The 24370-nt window shown below is 39.6% G+C and overlaps 1 protein-coding gene across 1 annotated transcript in view; it reads right to left on the reverse strand.

Annotated features, from left to right (window-relative positions):
• Positions 1 to 24370, reverse strand: part of LOC126259305 (exosome RNA helicase MTR4) — a 99214-nt gene that overhangs the window by 12806 nt on the left and 62038 nt on the right. The window contains exons 11-15 of the mRNA XM_049955977.1: positions 19586 to 19903; positions 19187 to 19375; positions 15316 to 15479; positions 10818 to 10980; positions 3840 to 4002 (exon numbers count right to left, since the gene is read on the reverse strand). Coding sequence (XP_049811934.1) covers positions 3840 to 4002; positions 10818 to 10980; positions 15316 to 15479; positions 19187 to 19375; positions 19586 to 19903 — 997 coding nt within the window. The remainder of the gene's footprint in view (positions 1 to 3839; positions 4003 to 10817; positions 10981 to 15315; positions 15480 to 19186; positions 19376 to 19585; positions 19904 to 24370) is intronic.

Below are 24370 nucleotides of genomic sequence, written 5' to 3' on the forward strand. Positions count from 1 at the left end.
AACATGCCTTGGTGCACGGCCAGCACATCTTGGCACAGTGTTACACCGTGCGGGTTATCTGGATACTTCCCACCAACACCAACCTATCCGAACTCCGCAGATGGGAACTTGCTCTTCAATATATCCTCTCTTGCCGTTACCCACCAGGCCTCAATCTCCGCTAATTTCAAGTTGCCGCCACTCATACCTGTCTCATACAACAACATCTTTGCCTCTGCACTTCCGCCTCGACTGACATCTCTGTCCAAACTCTTTGTCTTTAAATATGTCTGCTTGTGTCTGTATATGTGTGGATGGATATGTGTGTGTGTGTGTGTGCGCGCGCGCGCGCGCGCGCGCGAGTGTATACCCGTCCTTTTTTCCCCCTAAGGTAAGTCTTTCCGCTCCTGGGATTGGAATGACTCCTTACCCTCTCCCTTAAAACCCATATCCTTTCGTCTTTCCCTCTCCTTCCCTCTTTCCTGATGAGGCAACAGTTTGTTGAGAAAGCTTGAATTTTGTGTGTATGTTTGTGTGTCTGTCGACCTGCCAGCAATTTCATTTGGTAAGTCACATCATCTTTGTTTTTGGAGATATATATATATGTAAAAACAAAGATGATGTGACTTACCGAACGAAAGCGCTGGCAGGTCGATAGACTCACAAACAAACACAAACACACACACAAAATTCAAGCTTTCGCAACAAACTGTTGCCTCATCAGGAAAGAGGCGAAGGAGAGGGAAAGACGAAAGGATGTGGGTTTTAAGGGAGAGGGTAAGGAGTCATTCCAATCCCGGAAGTGGAAAGACTTACCTTAGGGGGAAAAAAGGACGGGTATACACTCGCACACACACACATATCCATCCACACATATACAGACACAAGCAGACATCTCACTAGCAGGTAAGTCTTTCCGCTCCCGGGATTGGAATGACTCCTTACCTTCTCCCTTAAAACCCATATCCTTTCATCTTTCCCTCTCCTTCCCTCTTTCCTGATGAGGCAACAGTTTGTTGCGAAAGCTTGAATTTTGTGTGTATGTTTGTGTTCGTTTGTGTGTCTGTCGACCTGCCAGCACTTTCATTTGGTAAGTCACATCATCTTTGTTTATATATATATATATATATATATATATATATATATATATATATATGAATTACGAAAAACTAATAATAAAAAAAAAAGTTGCATGGCGCGAGATTCGATCCGGCGACCTTCGGATTACGAACCCGAGCGCTTACCGCTGCACCACGACGCTGTTGAGAAGTTATTCATCGTAGAGAGTATTTCACCGCAACGGTTTCTTTTAACTGTCGAGTTTCTCGACAACGGCTGAGAAGTGCATCTTGGTGCTTTGCCACATTACACCTCTGGCCATGAGCTTTTATTATGCGCAGTATGAATCGAATCTGAATTTCACAATTGGCGGCCTCCCCTTGTGAGTCGCATATAGGCACAACAAAAAGACTGTCACAAAATAAGCAAGCTTTATTTTGTGACTGTCTTTTTGTTGTATCTGTGACTCAGTATCTCTGCTATATGGTGAGTAGCAACTGTCCTTTTCATAATATTGTTACATTCCATCCTGGATTTTCAGTTATTAGAATATTTTAATAAGTGTGATATTTCCAGTCATGAAGTATAAATTTTACAATTACTGTGAGTTAACAATGTCTTCATCAAAATGTATTCTGAAAAGTTTTGCGAACAAATGAATGACTTTTACTACATTACATCAGAGAGTAGAAGTTGCTAAACATAGCCTTACATTTCCGCAAGGTAACAATGTCTGTTTTCTTATAGTGATTAAATTAACGCACAAAGCATTTATGAACTTCTCTGTTCATTTTCTTTTGAATTAGAAAATAGGGTCAAAATTTCCCCCATAAGTAAGCTACAACACAATATGTGTAGAAAAGTCATTAAGAAACTATAGGAGTTTCTTTTGTGTAGTCAAAACAATGTTGTATCCCCATTTTCTTTGTTATTCACTTGAAGATTTTCAAAATAAAAGAGTGATATGTTGGTGGTAACCATTTTTCATCATTTGTTTTTTCTGTACTAGATGTGGTCCATTACATTTTTTTTGCTAACTCTGGGGTGGCACGGACTGCCCCTCTACCTTTTTAATGAAATATTTGAGAAGTCTGCATTCACTTGTTCACTTGAAGTTTGACAATCACTGTCATGAGGCAGACATGTTTGAAGTTAATGTATTGGCCATCTTCACAGTTTCTGTTTGTTGCATTTAGATTCGTTTTCAATTGTTATGTTGTAAAGCCAAACAGTGACTTAACAACCTTAAAGGGATTTATGGATATATATTAGATTAGATTTATATACTACCAACATTAAATGATTCCTCGAAATTTTAAACAAATTCTGTGTGTAAAACTTTGAGGTTAGACCAATGGTAATATAATGCCAAGTCACACTTAAGGTCTCTTCAACATCAAATGATTTGCATCACTGTCATCAATAAACAAATCATTGTCTTCATTAACCTTCTCATCAAGCATCCATCTCTTTACTCACTACAAGATTTTGATGTCAGTACCATATTGATACTGTGGTATGACACTGTTTTCCAGCAGTTGCAATAGAACTACTTATTACAAACATACAGTTTAAATGAAACCAATACTGACAGTATGGTTAGACTAATTCTTACCAACTTGAGGGTTGGCACCTCCTTCCGCCGTATCACGTAAGCCATTATGCTTTCTTCACCTCTGAATATATTTTTCTCTCTTATTAATCTGCACACAACTTCAACTACATTTCCTTTTGGCAGTGAAATGTCTTTCGTTACATAACTTCTCTCACAGATGCTCAAAAAACACCATATCTTATGGACTTAAGAGACATCTGTTTCTTAGAAAAACTGCTTCCAAAATTCAGGTGTGTCTTATACTCAAAATAAAAATAAAAATGCCCAGTGTTTGATTTAAAAATCCCACCAGTCTTAAAAATGCCATAAATTCGATGCCACAGGAAACCTATCTCTACCTGGCAACCTGGGATTCAACAGACTGCAGCAGTGCTCTGATGCAACAAACATGAGTTGTGGAGATTCATAAGCTTGCTAACACTGCCTCCCTTCCGCTGCACTACCACAGTGGAACAAATGGATGAAACTCAACAGCAATTCATGCTGAAGGGAGCTTTAAGATGACTTACAATCAAAAACTGTGTCAGTAAATAAAACAGTCATGGCCTAGAGTAAGAGAAGACATTATTGATAAATCTTTCAAGAAGTGCGTCATAAGTAATGCTCTCGCTGTCAATGGAAACCATCTTACATATGAAGAGAATGATGATGATGATGATGATGATGATGAAGAAGAAGATGAAGAAGAAGAAGAAGAAGAAGAAGAAGATGATGATGAAGAAGGTTCAGATGACTATTTTCAGGGATTTTAAAGCTCAGTTCGGTTTTATACAGTAAGAATTTTTTTAAGTCTGGCATTGCAATCTATTAATAAAGATTTTTTTTTAACTGTTTAAAAATTAAGGTGTGTCTTATAGTTCACGGTGTCTTATAGTCCGTAAAATATAGTACTTTTATTAGTTGGGTCTAACATTCCTTCCTGCTGCCACTAGCAGTAATTAATCACATTGAGTTTTAATTCCCATATGAAGTTACTAGTAAACTTTAAGTTGTCCCAAAATGTCAGGCTTGGTTTTAAAGCTGAGACCCTTGGACACCAGTGAAGTAACACAGCATGCACTGAATTTTGCTAATCTATTGTAACGCAACAGAAGTGACACATCTTTGAATATATTGTTTATGTTAGATTCAAAGGTATGTTACCTGACCTTCCAATGTACAACTGCAATTAAGTTTTTCAACTTACCTTCAAATATGTCTGTCATTTTACAGAGCTGCAAAAATGTAGCTCCCTTGCACCATGCATACAGAACATCCATAAGGAACGGTTTAAATTGATCAACATAATTATCTTCATTTACATCTAATTTTGCTTCTGCGCTGACTCTTGCTATCCTCCGTGCCAGATCCTATGGGGAAAAAAAAAAGAATGGAGAGAGAAAGAAGCCGGTTGCACAAAACATTAGTTTTGTAAACAGATACTAATGGCAACATTAAAACACTTTACAGAACTTAAAAAGGCCATTTCATAAAGCACATGTATTTCCTCACACGGTAATCACGTCTTGCATGTGTTGGAGCTATGTATGTCCTAAGGTAGGTATTACAACAAAGTTACTTACATGGATAAAGGAATGTGGCCAGATGACATCAGAAGTGGTTTCATGGGCCTCAACAAACACTTTACAGAAGTTCAAACAATGGAAAACACAGGATGGAGTAAGGACATATTTGCCATTTATTGGAGTCCAGACTGGCATAACAAAGAGACTGCTAAACAAATAAGCTTCCGGCCAAAAGGTATTCTTCTGGGTTAGACAAACAACATACACACACATTCAATGCAAAAACAAATAATGCATGCTCATACCCACACCCATGCGCGCACACACACACACACACACACACACACACACACACACTACCGAAGTCTCTGGCTGCCAATGCCAGGCTGCAAGCAACAGTGTACAATGGGAGAAGCAATCTGGTTGGTGGGGGTAAGGAGGGGGGGGCTGGGGCATACCATGCAATTTGAAAGCCTTGCCTCTCCTTAAAACTCTCTGTGATAGATGTGCTCAAATCTTGGATTAGGAAAGACAACTGATTTCAAAGCTCAGTCATTACTAAAGTGACAGTTCCCGTACATCCAAAGCTTCTGACTCTAAAAAAGAGTTGGATAGACTAACATGGAGACATTTTAATGCCTATTCCCCTCAGTCCAACCTAGCAAGGCGGCACAGTGTTTAGCACACTGGACTCACATTCAGGACGACGATGGTTCAAATACCCGTCCGAGACCTTAAGATTTAGGCTTTCCATAATTTCCCTAAGGGCACTTTCACTTGACAACACACATCTCTCGCATGCCTTTGGTAGTAGGAACTGATGAATTCCCAAGGTATCAGTGCCGTCCTTTACAGAAGATACTGCTACGCCAGTGACTGCCATGTCACATTTGCTTTCAAGACCTGATCCACATCTCATCAAAGTTATTCCCGAATAGAGCAGGAGGCCTTCACTATCAGTTGTACAGTTCAGAAATTTAAGATATTGTTTTATGACCAGAAATGTAATGTTTTTGCTGCTCATCATCCATTGCTCACTACCTTTGGCCCTATGCATCACTTTCCACATTTGACTACCCGATCACTTCCAGGGCTGGGCACTGTACTTGTACAAATTCCATTATTCTATCCACTATTGGGCAGCAAGATTGCACACAAATTTACTTGTGCCCCGATTCCCTGTGGGAACTGACCCAGACTTAAGCCATAATGAACTGGTGTGTTTCCAGCATGATTCAAATCTCAATTCAACCAATTCAACCTTTCCTTGGTCACCACAGACAACAACCCAATATTAAGCCACCTCGCTCACTTTTTACAACAAAAGTTGCTGCACATACCTCCTGGATCCAAATTTCATCCCTAGTAGCCATAATGGCATCAATAACACTTAAACCAAGGGGTTCTGTTGTGGGGTCTCAGATGAAGACCACTGCTGCATCCTGATTCCTTCCTTCCTTCAGCCACAAGTGCTTTGTTTCCTACACAACATCCACTGAGGCATCTCCCTAATGAAAACTGTGACCCAACAACACATATTTTGGCCAGATTTTGACTCAGAGATTGCCGACCTGGTCCATGAATGTTCCACTTCTCAGGCTCATCATGCTGCACCTTCCCAATGATGTTCTCCATTCCCAGACACTAAAAACCTGTGGGAGCATCTTCACTTAAATTTTGCCATTTTTGGGCTCCATGTGACTTATTGTGATCAATAGCATATCTCACTTCCCTTTAGTGTTTCACATGTCTCAGGTCACTACTGCTGCAATTCTTGCAGCAATGGAAAAAATCTTTGCTCTTGAAAGCACACAACCCACCTTGGTTTCTAATTAAGGGACAGCATTTACCTCCCATGACCAAGAATTGTTTTAGTATCCATAATGAGATTCAACCTTAGCACTGTGCCTTTTTGCTATGTCTCACACAGCCATATGGACACTTTATCACACCTTCCAAAACCCAGCTCTGTGAGGCAATGATGTCTAACACTGCTGCTAATGCCCTCTATAGTTTTCTAACACTTAGAGGACCACTTTGATCAAGAGACACAGCTCGGTGGAGTGGCTCCATGAAGACCTTGTCACACCCTCTTGGATATATTGCGCCTACTGTCAGCAAATGTCATTCCAAGGCCTCTCCCTTCTGTGTGGACCCATTTCTCCAGGCTTCACCCACCAGAACACACAGCACAATCTCTGTCTGCCAATTGCCACTATGCAAACTGAACTAGTCACTCAACGTTATTACAGGCCAATAGTGACATTACCCTCCTCTGTCACTTTTATTTCAAGTTTCCAACACAAGATACTCCAATCCCATATTTATATCCAACACAAGATACTCTAATCCCATATCATCACCACAGTGTAGGTTTTTATGTCATTATTTTATGTCCTTTCTAATCACTTTACTGAAAAAGGTGTTTTCCAACAACACAAACCAACCATAGGCGTGAAATTCTACATTCAAGTTCCATTCACTACAAATTTAATCTACTCCACCTGTTATAAATTAGTTATCACAGTCTATTGCTACAGCAGTATCTCAATATTGTACCACCAGATGTTTATAGCAACTAGCTATACATGAATCAATTCATTTGAAGTATAAATTATTTTGCTTGTTTTGAGATTTGTCTCCAAAGAAATTATCGATCGGATCTTACCAGAACTATCCACACTCACTGGAAAATTAATTACTGAAATAAAAGTGTATGATAGAATGTATTCCTAGAGCATTTTTCCTCTCACAAGCCTTCAGAAAATTTACAATGAAATAATTAGAAATCATTAACAGCTGCTTTCTGCCTAACAGCTTGCGTAACAAAGAATCGTGGTGTCTAACAAACTGTGGGGATCTGTACACATTTAAAATTAAAATTTACTTATTATGAATATCTCCCCCCCCCCCTCTCCCCCTTCCCCCTCCATTTGTAGCACTGCAATATTTGAAACCAATCAGTGGTGTCACATTTCACTACTGAAACACACTTGTCTGCATCACAATTCGTGGGTTTTCTACTGGAGGTTTATTTAGCACATCAACTCACTGGGTGCAAATGAAACAGTTATCACGGAGAGGTTCATCTGGACAGCACAATAGTTTATCCAACTCTGATACAGAGGAGTTGGTATGCACTTATCTTCCTCTGGCCCAAGAACTGACTCACTCAGCTTAATACAGAATCCAAAGCCTACAAAAGCTTGAGATTTTTCACAAAGACACAGTATTTCTGGTTTGATGCGGCCCGCCACGAATTCCTATCCTGTGCCAACCTCTTCATCTCAGAGTAGCACTTGCAACCTACGTCCTCAATTATTTGCTTGACGTATTCCAATCTCTGTCTTCCTCTACAGTTTTTGCCCTCTACAGCTCCCTCTAGTACCATGGAAGTCATTCCCTCATGTCTTAGCAGATGTCCTATCATCCTGTCCCTTCTCCTTATCAGTGTTTTCCACATATTCCTTTCCTCTCCGATTCTGCGTAGAACCTCCTCATTCCTTACCTTATCAGTCCACCTAATTTTCAACATTCGTCTATAGCACCACATCTCAAATGCTTCGATTCTCTTCTGTTCCAGTTTTCCCACAGTCCATGTTTCACTACCATACAATGCTGTACTCCAGACGTACATCCTCAGAAATTTCTTCCTCAAATTAAGGCTGGTATTTGATATTAGTAAACTTCTCTTGGCCAGAAATGCCTTTTTTTGCCATAGCGAGTCTGCTTTTGACGTCCTCCTTGCTCCGTCCGTCATTGGTTATTTTACTGCCTAGGTAGCAGAATTCCTTAACTTCATTGACTTCGTGACCATCAATCCTGATGTTAAGTTTCTCGCTGTTCTCATTTCTACTACTTCTCATTACCTTCGTCTTCCTCCGATTTACTCTCAAACCATACTGTGTACTCATTAGACTGTTCATTCCGTTCAGCAGATCATTTAATTCTTCTTCACTTTCACTCAGGATAGCAATGTCATCAGCAAATCGTATCATTGATATCGTTTCACCTTGTATTTTAATTCCACTCCTGAACCTTTCTTTTATTTCCATCATTGCTTCCTCGATGTACAGATTGAAGAGTAGGGGCGAAAGGCTACAGCCTTGTCTTACACCCTTCTTAATACGAGCACTTCGTTCTTGATCGTCCACTCTTATTATTCCCCCTTGGTTGTTGTACATATTATATATGGCCCGTCTCTCCCTATACCTTACCCCTACTTTTATCAGAATCTCGAACAGCTTGCACCATTTTATATTGTCGAACGCTTTTTCCAGGTCGACAAATCCTATGAAAGTGTCTTGATTTTTCTTTAGCCTTGCTTCCATTATTAGCCGTAACGTCAGAATTGCCTCTCTCGTCCCTTTACTTTTCCTAAAGCCAAACTGATCGTCACCTAGCGCATTCTCAATTTTCTTTACCATTCTTCTGTATATTATTCTTGTAAGCAGCTTCGATGCATGAGCTGTTAAGCTGATTGTACGATAATTCTCGCACTTGTCAGCTCTTGCCGTCTTCGGAATTGTGTGGATGATGCTTTTCCGAAAGTCAGATGGTATATCGCCAGACTCATATATTCTACACACCAACGTGAATAGTCGTTTTTTTGCCACTTCCCCCAATTATTTTAGAAATTCTGATGGAATATTATCTATCCTTTCTGCCTTATTTGACCGTAAGTCGTCCAAAGATCTTTTAAATTCAGATTCTAATACTGGATCCCCTATCTCTTCTAAATCGACTCTCGTTTCTCCTTCTATCACATCAGACAAATCTTCACCCTCATAGAGGCTTTCAATGTATTCTTTCCACCTATCTGCTCTCTCCTCTGCATTTAACAGTGGAATTCCCGTTGCACTCTTAATGTTACCACCGTTGCTTTTAATGTCACCAAAGGTTGTTTTGACTTTCCTGTATGCTGAGTCTGTCCTTCCGACAATCGTATCTTTTTCGATGTCTTCACACTTTTTCCTGCAGCCATTTCGTCTTAGCTTCCCTGCGCTTCCTAATTATTTCATTCCTCAGCGACTTGTATTTCTGTATTCCTGATTTTCCCGGAACATGTTTGTACTTCCTCTTTTCATCAATCAACTGAAGTATTTCTTCTGTTACCCATGGTTTCTTCGCAGCTACCTTCTTTGTACCTATGTTTTCCTTCCCAACTTCTGTGATGGCCCTTTTTAGAGATGTCCATTCCTCTTCAACTGTACTGCCTACTGCGCTATTCCTTATTGCTGTATCTATAGCGTTAGAGAACTTCAAACGTATCTCGTCATTCCTTAGTACTACCGTATCCCACTTCTTTGCGTATTGATTCTACCTGACTAATGTCTTGAACTTCAGCCTACTCTTCATCACTACTATATTGTGGTCTGAGTCTGTATCTGCTCCTGGGTACACCTTAGAATCCAGTATCTGATTTCGGAATCTCTGTCTGACCATGATGTAATCTAATTGAAATCTTCCCGTATCTCCCGGCCTTTTCCAAGTATACCTCCTCCTCTTGTGATTCTTGAACAGGGTATTCGCTATTACTAGCTGAAACTTGTTACAGAAGTCAATTAATCTTTCTCCTCTTTCATTCCTTGTCCCAAGCCCATATTCTCCTGTAACCTTTTCTTCTACTCCTTCCCCTACAACTGCATTCCAGTCGCCCATGACTATTAGATTTTTGTCCCCCTTTACATACTGCATTACCCTTTCAATATCCTCATACACTTTCTCTATCTGTTCATCTTCAGCTTGCGACGTCTGCATGTATACCTAAACTATCGTTGTCGGTGTTGGTCTGCTGTCGATTCTGATTAGAACAACCCGGTCACTGAACTGTTCACAGTAACACACCCTCTGCCCTACCTTCTTATTCATAACGAATCCTACACCTGTTATACCATTTTCTGCTGCTGTTGATATTACCCGATACTCATCTGACCAGAAATCCTTGTCTTCCTTCCACTTCACTTCACTGACCCCTACTATATCTAGATTGAGCCTTTGCGTTTCCCTTTTCAGATTTTCTAGTTTCCCTACCACCTTCAAGCTTCTGACATTCCACGCCCCGACTCGTAGAACGTTATCCTTTCGTTGATTATTCAATCTTTTTCTCATGGTAACCTCCCCCTTGGCAGTCCCCTCCCGGAGATCCGAATGGGGGACTATTCCGGAATCTTTTGCCAATGGAGAGATCATCATGACACTTCTTCAATTACAGGCCACATGTCCTGTGGATACACGTTACGTGTCTTTAATGCAGTGGTTTCCATTGCCTTTTGCATCCTCATGTCGTTGATCATTGCTGATTCTTCCGCCTTTAGGGGCAATTTCCCACCCCTAGGACAAGAGAGTGCCCTGAACCTCTATCCGCTCCTCCGCCCTCTTTGACAAGGCCGTTGGCAGAATGAGGCTGACTTCTTATGCCGGAAGTCTTCGGCCGCCAATGCTGATTATTTATAAAAATTTATGCAGTGCCGGGGATCGAACCCGGGACCGAAGACGTTTTGATTATGAATCAAAGACGCTACCCCTAGACCACGGTATTTACAAAGGTGAAAACGCAATCATTACAACACAACAACAAGGAGTAAATCTTTCAGTCATCTAACCACATAATTTACTGAGAAGTATACAACAAAATGTTATAGGAATTATATTGATACCTGCATTTGTCTCAAGGGACCAGCTAACTCTTCTGACCTCTTTGGCATTTCCGAACTCTTCTCATCACACACAAAACAACTCAAAAGTGCAACAGACTGTGGTACTGAAAGGTCATTGAACATGCCATTGAATATCATTTCTGTCATAAGCAGTTCATCCCCACTGAAAATGTAAAATAGATGGTTTAGAATGCCAATGAAATAACAAGAACCAAATGATATCGTATAAAGACTAAATTTCTAACTAAATAAAAAGAGTTAACAGCAAAAGATGAAAATGTAACTGTCTTATCATAAGTTTTGACAAAGGATGTATTGCCTCTCACTGCAAATAGTAAATTCCAGAGAAGATTTCTTAGCCACTGCTAGACATGTTTCAGTTGTTCATTACAGCTTTTTTTGAAAATCCTATAATAGTGATACTATGAGGGGTATTCAATAAGTAATGCAAATTTTCACTGAAAAATGCAGAATTTGTTGTGGGACATCGTGAAGTTCCGATAGATGGTGGTGCTATATGTTCCCTTAAAATGACATCTGTAATGGAGGTGCATTCCAAGCAGAGGGCTGTAATTGAGTTTCTTTAGGCAGAAATCCACAGCATCACAGATATTCATAGGCGCTTGCAGAATGTCTATGGAGACCTGCCAGTGAACAAAAGCATGGAAAGTCGTTGGGGGCGAGGTGTCTGTTTCCAACGCAACATCGCACAAACCTGTCCGATCTCCTGCCTGCAGGCCGGCCACATACAGTTGTAACTCCTGCAATGCTGGAATATGTGGCCACACTCATTCAAAGTGATAGACAGATCGCAATCAAACACCTCAGTGCACAGCTGGGTGTTCCTGTTGGCACTGCAGACACACTCATCCACCAGTTGGAGTACTCAAAGTGTGTGCCCACTGAGTTCCTCGTTGCCTAACAGAAGACCATAAAGAGCAACAGAGGACCATCGATGTGGAATTGCTTGCACATTACAGGGCTGATCATGATAATCTTTTGTGAAACATCATCACAGGTAATGAAACGTGGGTTCATCACTTTGAACTGGTAACAAAACGGCAATCCATGGAGTGCCACCACAGAACATCTCCTACAAAGAAAAAGTTCAAGGCTGCACCCTCAGCCAGTAAAGTCATGCCAATGGTCTTCTTGGACTCAAAGAGTTTGATGTCCTCCATCTTGGTTTAAGTATACTGTGATATCCTCACGAAATTGAAGAAATGACTTCACACCTTAGAGCAGCTCACAAAACGTCACTGGACTGCTCTTCTTTATCCTCCCCACAGCCCAATCTTGTGCCTTCTGACTTAAGTCTGTTTGGCCCAATGAAGGATGCACTCCAATGAAAGCAGAACATGGATGACAGTGATGTTATTGATGCAGCAAAACACTGGCTGCGACCTGGGAGTGGTACTATGTAAGGCAGCACAAGCTCATCGCACTGAAGGGAGACCGTGTTGAGAAACAGGGCTGTGTAGCCAAAAAAGTGGGGAATAATATGGTGCATTGAAATCCTGAATAAAACCAACCGGCTTTCTGAAAAAAAAGTGTTGCATTACTTACTGAAAACCCCTTTTACAACACTAGTCAAGGAAGTCCATAGCCAAGAGCTCAAAAATGCTTTAGAAGCTCAAAATTTCCAAAAGCTTCATTACTGCATTATTCTGTGATCCATAAGACTGAAATTGTTGAGGATCCCTACAGGAAGAGAGTTAAGGATTAAAGTCACACTGATAAAAAGGACGTAAGTTCGAATAGGAGATATTTAATGTGTTTCCAAAGGAGCCAGTCCAGCATTTGCTTTAAATCATTTACGGAGACCAAAGAAAAGCTAAATCTGAATAACCAGATGGGGATTTGAATCCTCCAGTTTCAAAATTTGAATCCTGTGTCTCACCACGTCACATCAATCGGTTGAGGAATATCGCAGACTAGGTTCATCGAGAGCAATACATACTTCACAAGTGCTTAAAATCAAGGCTGCTGACCTACATACAAATGTGGTAAGGCATTGATCAGTGATATCTCGTGCACCGAAAGTATCTCTATGTAGCCCATGTTAATGGGTAATGTGAGACTGTTGTCGTAGGTGAACTGAAGTGCCACAGTTTATAAACATAGTAATGAAATGGGTACTGGTGAATCCTTTTCAGCAATGAAAGGCTTTTTAATCCCAGATAACTTTTAACCTCATAACATGTCATATATCTCAAGTTTGAGACAGTATGTCCATACAGGTTTTAAGCTAACCATGATTTGGTAAGATTACAGGAAGGACTGGACAAAAATGTTGACAGCATTTCATTCTGTTGTAACAGTTTTAGCATGAAGTTCATCTACTCTACATTAAACATTCAAGAAATGTATTGAACAGCATATTCACTAGTAATTGTGAATTTGGATTTAAACTGACTTTACCAAAATAGTGGTCTATGCTTTAAGAAATTATTTGCAAGATGAGGTATTGTCTGTCTGACACACAATTTTTTGAAGAGAGAACTGGAACTCCCTACTTCACTCTTAAATGATCCAACCAATAAGTTATTAAAAAGACGACTAGGTGTGCAAATGATATTGATTTGTATCAAAAGAAAATTAATTTCAGAAAACTGTAAAATTACAAAGACACAATGGTTGAGCAGTACTTGCCTTCAACAGGTGATATTCCAAGTATTGTTGACAGATATATTTAAAAGTAGGAAAAAAGGTAAAAAGAATAGGTTTATTTTATCTTTTCCCCTCTATTTTTGGTTTCTGCCTTTTCCACCTTTATCCTAGTTCTTTACTGAACCTTTCACTCCACCTCTTCCTTCTCCTTATTTTAATCAATCCTTACTTCTCTCTCTGGACTAATGCTGAAAAATGCTTACGCATGTACTATGTCTGACCTATTTTCTCCAATGCCTCCCTCTTCAGCTTCATCTCCCCTTGCCCTCACAGCATATGGGGTCTCTCTCAAACCTGTGGCTGGACTAAACTGCTCCTCCTTATCAACTTCCCTCAACTTATCAGTGTTTTTTCTCCTAAGTTTTACCTGCAGTACATGGAATTTCATTTACTAATGGAATGTACTGATTAATCATTTTGTCTCTTAGTAATAGGCAGTAATTTCAAACAGAGACACAGAATTTTAGTGTTTTACACATCCATGTAAATGCCATTACTAGAATGTTACAATACATATCAAAATACTCCCTTTCTCAGAAAAGTTCCAGGACAGTTTTCTTATTTCTGGGTCAGCCACACTAAACAAGAACAAATGTTCTTTTATGTTACCTGGTATGTGTGCATCCTTGAAATGATGTTGGCCATGTTTCTGCACAAACTCACTAGGTGGGACAGCAGTGCATAGAAACACACTGTTTGGATTCTTGCCGCATTAGTTATGGTGACACAACAGATGCTGACTGCAAGCAAAGAGCAAATATTAACTTCTGCGTAAAGCTCGGGAAAACCCCAAGTGAAACATGGATAATGGTTAAGCAAGTATTTGGAGGTGAAGCACTTTCAGGAAGTCGTGCTTTCGAGTGGCACAAAAGTTTTCATGAAGGCAGAGATTCAGTGTAAGACAATCCCAGACCTGGTCGCCCATCTACAGCACATACAGGCAGTTATTGCAAGAAGACAGTCATGTAACTGAATGTGCACTATCAGAAGAACTAAATTTGAATCAAGATGTGAGTAATAAGATTTTACGCAAAGATTTAGAGAAATGGAAACTTAATGCAAAACTTGTCCCTCACATACTAACAGATGAACAGAACGAGGAAAGACAAAGAAAGAATGGTGGTGTCCTGGATTACCAGTCTCAAAAAAATCCAAATGACACCTTTCGAGAACAAGCTCATTTTGATTGGCTCACCATGAGTATGTTCCACCAGGTCAAACAGTGAACCAAACTACTTACATCTAAGTCTTGACATGTTTGCAATACACTATTCGACATCACCACTCTGATTTGGGGCACTCTCATGGCAAGTTCTTACTGCATGGCAATGCTAGACTCCATACTGCTTTAACTGTTACTGAGTATCTGGTCAGATATTCTGTCTGTTATTACCATCCTACATCCGCCATATTCGCCCGACCTCTCACCCTGTGATTTTTTTTTGTTTCCGTGAGTGGAAAGGTGGCGACAGAGAGAAAAGCTTTAAACATTTAGCAGACATCCAACGGGCGTGATAAATGAGCTTCCCTGCATCACAGTTGAATATTTCCCTGTTTGCTTCCAAGACCTCCAGAAATGCTGGCAACTGTGTGCAGATAGCCAAGAGGATTACTTTGATAGGAACTAGAATTATTACATGTTAAGTGCAATCTTCTATTTAAAAAAAAATCCTTTCCTGGAACATTACTGACAAAGGGAATAGTCTGCCATCTTGTCATCTGACTGAGAACTTCATGTGGCTCTGTATGGAGAGACTGCATATCAAACAAAATTGCCAACACCACTCCCAATCTATTGTTCTGGTATTCAATTGTTAGGAGTTCTTACCTGCTCAGTTCACATGCAACTCTTCCCTTCATTTCAATTACATCAGCAGCTGTACAATAGCCTAACCTTCTTAAAACTCTTTTCCTACACTTAAGTTCATCCATCTGCAGTAATGATTTTGCTTGCTTCAATTCTTGTTTAACAGCCTTCAGCTCCTCAGCAACCTGGGAATACAAATTCCTTTTACATACAAAGTAATTTCAATTGGTGCAAGACACAATACTAGCTTTCTCTTTTAAGACAGTTAATTATTTTCCTGATTTCATCATTGCATATACTGCACTGCTTTTTCTTTAGAACTGACTGTATTGAATCTCTCAGTCATATTTAGAAAATGATTATTAAAGTGGTTTGCTGTATGCTTGGTGTCATGGACAATTTGGTCATTATCTTTAATCCCCGATATGCTTTTCCTCTCTAACTATTCTCCACTCTGATTAGATTTTATTTTTAGAATTACAAATATTTTTCATGACTTGAAAGCTTTTAGATTTTTTTATTCCTCTTCCCACTCAAACAATACCTATAAAATGAAAGAAGTTGTACATCTGTGTTTATCCTTATCTTTTTATAATATTATTAAATAAACAATACCGCATGAATGACTTATGAGATTCTGTAGACTTGCATATCTGACTCAGCGCACTTGTTGTTACCGCACATGCGTCAAATTTTCAATTCTTTATAGTGAAAATTAAGCTGAAATACTAATTACCATAAGAGGACCAAATTTGGTAGCACTAATAGTAGCACTAATATAAAGGACATGGGAAGAGAAATAATGCAGAATCAATTCAATTGAAACAATTTTAATGTGCTGCTATGGTACATCATAGAATTACATGCCTGTACCATTATTGCCACAAAATGGGCTGAATATGGTGCTCAAAAGTGTCCAGAAGAGCCCGAAAGTGCAGGATTGCATTCTGCACAGCAGAACAAAGCATGTCAGTAGGTATGCTGGCTACCTCTCTTGATAAGCTACGCTTCAGATTAGCACGTGTGAATGTTCCCCTTGCAAACCCTGTCCTTCAGGTAGCTTCAGATTAGCACGTGTGAATGTTCCCCTTGCAAACCCTGTCCTTCAGGTAGCCCCACAAGCAGAAATCACAGGGCATGCGTCTTAGATGATCATCCGGCCAAGCATTTGGAAACGGCTGATTGATAATTTGATTGTTTCCAAATGTGTTTTGGAGAAGCAGGTGAACTTCACATGTGATGTGCGGTTGAGTTCAAAGAGTCTCTCTCCTGTAGGGCAGGTATGACATGCTGGCGAAGCATACCGCAGTAAGGCAGGCCAGTCACACTGCAAGTCTTTCGTCCTTAAGTGCCAACCTGTTCAAAAAAGAATGGGCCAATGATGGACATAGCCATGAAGCCACACCATACAGTGACACATTCACCATACAGAGAAACTTTATGCATAGTGACTGGAGGTGGAGATCCCCACACTCGGCAATTCTGTGTAGTCACCTCACCCATCAGAGAAAAATGAGCTTCATCTGTCAATAGGACGGTCCCCTCATCACCTTCAATCCTTGCGAAAAAGTGGAGAAGGAAGTCAACATGTCGTCGAGCATCCTGTGGTGCAAGCTGCTGTACAATATGGATCTTGTACGGATACCATTTGAAAATGGTTCGAAGCATCTTCCGTAAAGTGGACCACAGAATGTTCAACTATTATGACACAGCACACGCACTGCCTGATGATCAGAAATTTCACACAGCATTGTCTGCTATAGTAACAGGGATTTCATCAACAATGTGCGGTGCAACCGGTCATCGGCCTCTTCCCAGAGCGACGCCCAGTTCTCCAGTTGATTCAAAATTCTTCATCATGCTTCGCACAGCAGGTGGAGAAAGAGGATCCTTCTGTAATCCTTTCAGCCGGTGATATTCTCAAAGTACAGCTGCAGCATTACTTTTGTGATAACAGATTTTCACCAATAATGCCCTGCTCCTTTTGTCCAAGCTCATGTTGACACGTCAACAAGTGCACTGAACTGGTCAGGTGTGAGAGACTATGAATCACAATGACCAATCACGGCACCCGGTGGTCACGGTTGGAACTGGTCAGTGGCACTGTGATGCATAGAAATTATGCATCCCATACTCTGGACATTAATGTTACCAAGTTTGGTACTAGTACGGTAATTAGTTTCCATGTTATAATGTGTAGACAGGGAAAATTTAATTATAACCACCCAGTAATGTGTGAAAGGAAAGTGCAGAATAGTGAATGAACTTCATTATGCTAAACTTCCTTAAAATGTTAGAAATAAAAATTATGACATTGAAAACCAGATCATATTTAGCTGTATACATATGTAGAATTAACAAAATGTCAACCAATAGTAAGTTACAACCAAGAAAAGATTATTGTAGTAAAATCAAATACATAAACTGTGAGATAATTTAAACAATAAGTAACAAAATAAGACCAGAGGGATTCCTTTTTTAATTTTAGAAAGAGGGGGGTGGAGAGAGTTTGGGGTAGGGGGGTGTGGGGGGAGAAAAGAAAATGTGTACATTAGAAAAAAAACACAACATATCTGAGAAACTGTGAGCATCAAAACTTCAAGAAGTACACTAACATCAGAACAGAGAAGAAACAGAGTACTACCAGCATTAACAGATGAAGATAATGACATATCCAACAACCATATGGAAGATCAAGTCACTTCCGCAACATTAATGAAATTGGGGCTCTAAAACCATCATCAAAATTTCTATTTTTTAATTGCACTCGTTCATTCAAAATGGATCTATCTTTGTGAAAAAAATGTTAAAAATTTCTCATTCTTATAACAGGTCAAGCCTTATGGGGATGAAATTTTACCGATGCCTTTTGACTATATTTTAACGTACGTCTGCTACAACATGTAACCTACTAAGTTCGAATAATTTTTGTATTTGTAATGAATTATTACAACAAGTTTAGGTTGTGACTATTTTCCACCTGAAAAGCAGCTTTTATAAACATTGAAACTATGGTCAAGAGGTTTAAATAAACTTTCCACTTTGCAGTTGATTGGCTGCTTATTATTATTATTATTCACAGAGATTTCATCCTACAGGTGCTGCTCCAGGCACGTACAATATTTTAAAATCTTGATTTTTTAATAGGTGATAGTTGAAATTTTCTGACTATCCACTGTAAAGCATTTTAACTACCCTATTTTATACAATCAAGCCAAGACATACACAGAATGTAAAGAAGCACAATAGATAGAGACTACTTGTGTTTGTCAGGGTATAGTACCACATACTAGTGTGTGTTTCTTCCTACATCTGTTTCAATGATATCCAGATAGATATTATAGTCTAATGACAAGTACTCAACATAAAATAATCAAATGGATTACAGTTATTAGGCATACTTGATGGTATCAATAAGAAGTATGTACACAGACCTTCCATATAACAAAACTAGCAAAACTACTTCTAATGCACCAACCCTCATGATTTATGTTGTTCACAGTACAGAGTGTCTGAAAATTACATGGTGGGCTGTATTATTACTAGTGCACTGTGAATTTTCAATTGTTGAAACAGCTACACAGACATTAGGCCTAAAACCAAGAAATAATATTTGGTGCAAAAAAATAACAGTGTGTGTGTGTGTGTGTGTGTGTGTGTGTGTGTGTGTGCGTGCGTGTGTGTGTGTGTGAGTGTGTGTGTGCGTGTGCGTGCATGTGCGCACGCGCGCTCGGTGGGGGGGTTAGAATAAGAAGTAAGATAAGCAGCAGAAGCAAATTTCATCTGGATACCACTCTTTTCAAAGTAATCAATGGTCAATTGCCTACAACAGGGAATGACACTTTGACAAGACAACAATTCTGAATTATACATATCTCATAAATATTATTACCTGGTACTTCTTCTCATACATAGCATACAGTTCATCTAAATCTGGATCTTCATGCAATGGGTGAGCATACAGCCTTTCCTCAAATGCTGTAATCTTTTTAACAACATCTTCAAAAATGTTATCCTTTATGTGCATGTCTGTAATTGGATTCAAAAGTGGTATGCCTTTTGGAAACCGTCTCTTCACTTCCTATGAGGAAAGTTAAATAAGATAAATTAGTCATTGTGAAAGACGAGAATGAAAAAAATAAACAATTTAAAATAAAAACTTGCTCTTCAGCACTTTCAATTCTTTGATTGGAACTATATTCCTTATATTGAACTGTAATTTATCATAAAACGGATGCTTTACATAAAAAACCTTTCAAGTGGAATTAAAACACTGACATAAAACATGTACCTGGATTGTTTTCAGAACAGATTTCCTATTATCTGGGGGTCGTAAATCTTTTGGATAATACAAACGGAGAGAACTTATTTTTGATATCAATGTGTGCAGAACTGGAACAACTTCAACCTCTCCAGCCTCTCCTTCTGGGCACGGCTTGGGCTGGCCCGAGGCTGCTCCACCAGTCCCTTCAGCTACATGAAGCAAAACATCCACAACTATGGTGGGTGCATTCATAGGATTGCCCTTCTTCTTTCCTGGAGTTGCCTCACCTTCCTTCTTGAAATTAATAATAATACCCCATTCAAATTCCTCATCTTCGTTTTTTACCTAAAATTGAAATACTGTGTTCAGATGACATTTTATTTTGTAAGAGTATAAAGTATTTGTATCCATTCTCAGGAACATCAATAGTTTACTACTACAAAATGTAAGCTCATCTAATTTACTAACAAAATTTGCAAAATATGATAAACATCCTGAAGTGAAAGAGAAAACGAAAAACATAATAATCTTGAGGTGATTTTTGTTTATGAAAGCTCATATGTTATCCAGAGCTCACCATCTGCAGCATTGTCGACAGGGCCGACTGCGCCCCTTTGGTACAGAGCCAAGTCGAGGGTCTGAATCAGAGGCTCAGACAGTTCTGTGACTGTGTAGGTTGCAGATTCCTCAACTTGCGCCATAGGGTGGTGGGGTTTCGGATTCCGCTAAATAGGTCAGGTGTCCACTACACACAAGAGGCGGCTACACTGGTAGCAGGGGCCGTGTGGTGTGGAGTGGACAGTTTTTTTAAGTTATACAGTCTTGGGAAAGATCAAAAAGGGCTCCAGTCTCAAAGGGTACAGGGAAAAGAACAGACGAGAATCGACCAAGCAATAGTCTTTATTCCAGTTGTAAATTGTCGTAGCTGTGTTGGAAAATTACCAGAGCTTCAAGTGCTGATAGAAAGCACTAAATCTGAAATCGTTATAGGAACAGAAAGCTGGCAGAAGCCGGAAATAAATTCTGCCGAAATTTTTACAGAGGCGCAAACCTTGTTCAGAAAGGATAGATTAAATAAAGTAGGTGGTGGTGTGTGTGTCTGCTGGTAGTAGTTTATCTTGTACTGAAGTTGAAATAGATAGTTCCTGCAATTTACTATGGATAGAGGTTATACTCAACAGCCGTACCAAAATAATAATTAGCTCCTTCTACAGAGGTGATATAATAGCTGAACGCTTCAAAGAAAACTTGAATCTCATTACAAATAAATATCCCACTCATACAGTTATAATTGGTGGAGACTTCAATCTACCCTCGATTTGTTGGCGAAAATACACATTCAAAGCCAGCGGCAGACAGAAAACATCTTCCGAAATCGTACTAAATGCTTTCTCTGAGAATTTCTTTGAACAATTAGTTCATGAGCCACATGAATTGTAAATGGTTGCGAAAACACACATGGCCTCTCAGCCACAAATAATCCTGATCTAATAGAGAGCGTCATGAAGGATACAGGGATTAGTGAACACAAGGTCATTGCGAGGCTCAAAACCGTATCAACCAAAACCACTAAAAATAAACGCAAAATATATCTATTTAAAACAGCAGATAAAAATTCGCTTGATGCCTTCCGAAGAGAGTTGTCTCCATTCCTTCCAAGCTAATTATGTAAGTGTAGACCAGATACAGCTAAAATTCAAAGAAACAGTATTGACAGCAATAGACAGATTCATACCACATAAGTTAAGAGATGGGACTGATCCACCAAGGTACACAAAACACATCAGAATACTGTTGCAGAAGCAACGAAAAAAGCATGCCAAATTTAGAAGAACGCAAAATCCCCAAGACTGGCTAAGTTTCACGGAAGCTCGAAATTTAGTGCGGATGTCAATGTGAGATGCTTTTAATAGTTTCCACACTGAAACATTGTCTCAAAATATGATAGAAAACCCAAAGAGATTCTGGTCGTATGTGAAGTACACCAGTGACAAAAAACAGTCAATACCGTCACTGCGTGATAGTGATGGAAATGCTACCGATGATGGTGCCACTAAAGCGGAGTTACTAAATACAGTTTTCCGTAATTCCTTCACAAAAGAAAATGAAGTAAATATTCCAGAATTCAAAATCAGAGCAGCTATTAGCATGAGTTACATAAAAGTAGATATCTTAGGTGTTGTGAAACAACTCAAATCACTTAAGAAAGGCAAGTCTTCTGGTCCAGATGGTATACCAATCAGGTTTCTTTCAGAGTATGCAGACACAATAGCGCCTTTCTTAGCAATCCTATACAACTGCTCACATGACAAAAGGTCTATTCCTAAGGACTGGAAAGTAGCACAGGTCACACCAATATTCAAGAAGGGAAATAGGAGTAACCCATTGAATTACAGACCCATATCACTGACCTCAATTTGCAGTAGGATTTTGGAGCATATACTGTACCCGAACATTACGAATCACCATGAAGAAAATAACTTATTGATACATAACAAACACGGATTCAGAAAATATCGTTCTTGTGCAACACAGCTAGCTCTTTATTCCCATGAAGTAATGAGTGCTGTCGACAAGGGATCTCAGATCGATCCCATATTCCTAAATTTCCAGAAGGCTTTGATACCGTTCCTCACAAGTGACTATTAATCAAATTGTGTGCATATGGAGTATCATCTCAGTTGTGTGACTGGATTCGTGATTTCCTCTAAGAGAGGTCAGAGTTCGTAGCGAGAGACGGTAAATCACTGAGTGGAACAGAAGTGATATCTGGCACTCCGCAAGATAGTGTCATAGGGCCTCTGCTGTTCTTGATTTATTTAAATGATCTAGGTGCTAATCTGAGCAGCCCCCGCAGATTGGTTGCAGATGATGCTGTAATTTACCAACTTTACTCGGATGATCAATTCCAATTACAAAATGATCTAGAGAGAATTTCTGTATGGTGCGAAAAGTGGCAAGTAACACTAAACAAAGAAAAGTACAAGGTCATCCACATGGGTACTAAAAAAAATCTAATAAATTTTGGGTATCGCACAAATATAAGGGCTGTCAATTCGACTAATTACCTAGAAATTACAATTATGAGAAACTTAAATAGGAAAAACCACATAGATAATATTGTGGGGAAGGCGAAACAAAGACTGCACTTTTTTGGCACAACACTTAGAAGATGCAACAAACCTACTAAAGAGACAGCATACATTACACTTGTCCGTCCTCTGCTGGAACATTGCTGCGCAGTATGGTATCCTTACCAGGTGGGATTGATGGAGGACATCGAAAAAGTGCAAAGAAGGGCAGCCCGTTTCGTGTTATCACGCAATAGGGGTGAGAGTGTCACTGATATGATACGCGAGTTGGGATGGCAGTCACTGAAACAAAGGTGGTTTTCTTTGCGGTGAGATCTATTTACGAAATTTCAATCACCAACTTTCTCTTCCGAATGTGTAAATGTTTTGTTGACACCCACCTAGGTACAGAGAAATGATCCTCAAAATAAAATAAGAGAAATCAGAGCTCAAACGGAAGATTTACATGTTCCCTTTTCCCACTCACCATTAGAGAGTGGAATGGTAGAGAAGCAGTATGAAAATGGTTCGATGAACCCTCTGCCAGGCACTTAAGTGTGAATTGCAGAGTAACCATGTAGATGTAGATGTCACTTGCTACCTTTTACAGAACAGCTAATAATGTTTCAATGTAGTTTGTAATCCGCAATTCTTTTGTTGGTGGTTACAGACTCCACGTCACAAAAACTCTAGGAACTGTACCTGAAACTTACAGGGTACCTTGTTGTTGTTGTTGTTGTTGTTGTTGTTGTAGTTGTGGCCTTCAGACCAGAGACTGATTTCATGCAGGTCTCCATGCTACTCTATCCTGTGCAAGCTTCTTCATCTCCCAGTACCTACTGCAACCTACATCCTTCTGAATCTGCTTAGTGTATTCATCTCTTGGTCTCCCTCTATGATTTTTACCCTCCAAGCTGCCCTCCAATACTAAACTGGTGATCCCTCGATGCCTCAGAAAAATGTCCTACCAACCGATCCCTTCTTCTAGTGAAGGTGTGTCACAGATTTCTCTTCTCCCTGATTCTACTCAATACCTCCTCATTACTTATGTGATCTACCCATCTAATCTTCAGTATTAGTCTGTAGCACCACATTTTGAAAGCTTCTATTCTCTTCTTGTCCAAACTATTTATCATCCACGTTTCACTTCCATACATGGCCACACTCCATACAAATACTTTCAGAAATGACTTCCTGACACTTAAATCTATACTCGATGTTAACAAATTTCTCTTCTTCAGAAACGCTTTCCTTGCCATTGCCAGTCTACATTTTATATCCTCTCTACTTCGACCATCATCAGTTATTTTGCTCCCCAAATAGCAAAACTCATTTACTACTTTTAGCGTCCCATTTCCTCATCTAATACTCTCAGCGTCACCCGATTTAATTCGACTGCATTCCATTATCATTATTTTGGTTTTGTTAATGTTCATCTTATATTCTCCTTTCAAGACACTGTCTATTCCGTTCAGCTGCTCTTCCAGGTCCTTTGTTGTCTCTGACAGAATTACAATGTCATCGGCGAACCTCAAAGTTTTTATTTCTTCTCCGTGGATTTTGATTCCTACTCCAAATTTTTCTTTTGCTTCCTTCACTGTTTGCTCCATATACAGATTGAATAACATCGGGGATAGGCTACAACCCTGTCTCACTCCCTTCCCAACCACTGCTTCCCTTTCATGCCCCTCGACTCTTATAGCTGCCATCTGGTTTCTGTACAAATTGTAAATAGCCTTTC

This window comes from Schistocerca nitens, chromosome 5 (genome assembly GCF_023898315.1).
Source record: "Schistocerca nitens isolate TAMUIC-IGC-003100 chromosome 5, iqSchNite1.1, whole genome shotgun sequence".
Lineage (NCBI taxonomy): Eukaryota > Metazoa > Arthropoda > Insecta > Orthoptera > Acrididae > Schistocerca > Schistocerca nitens.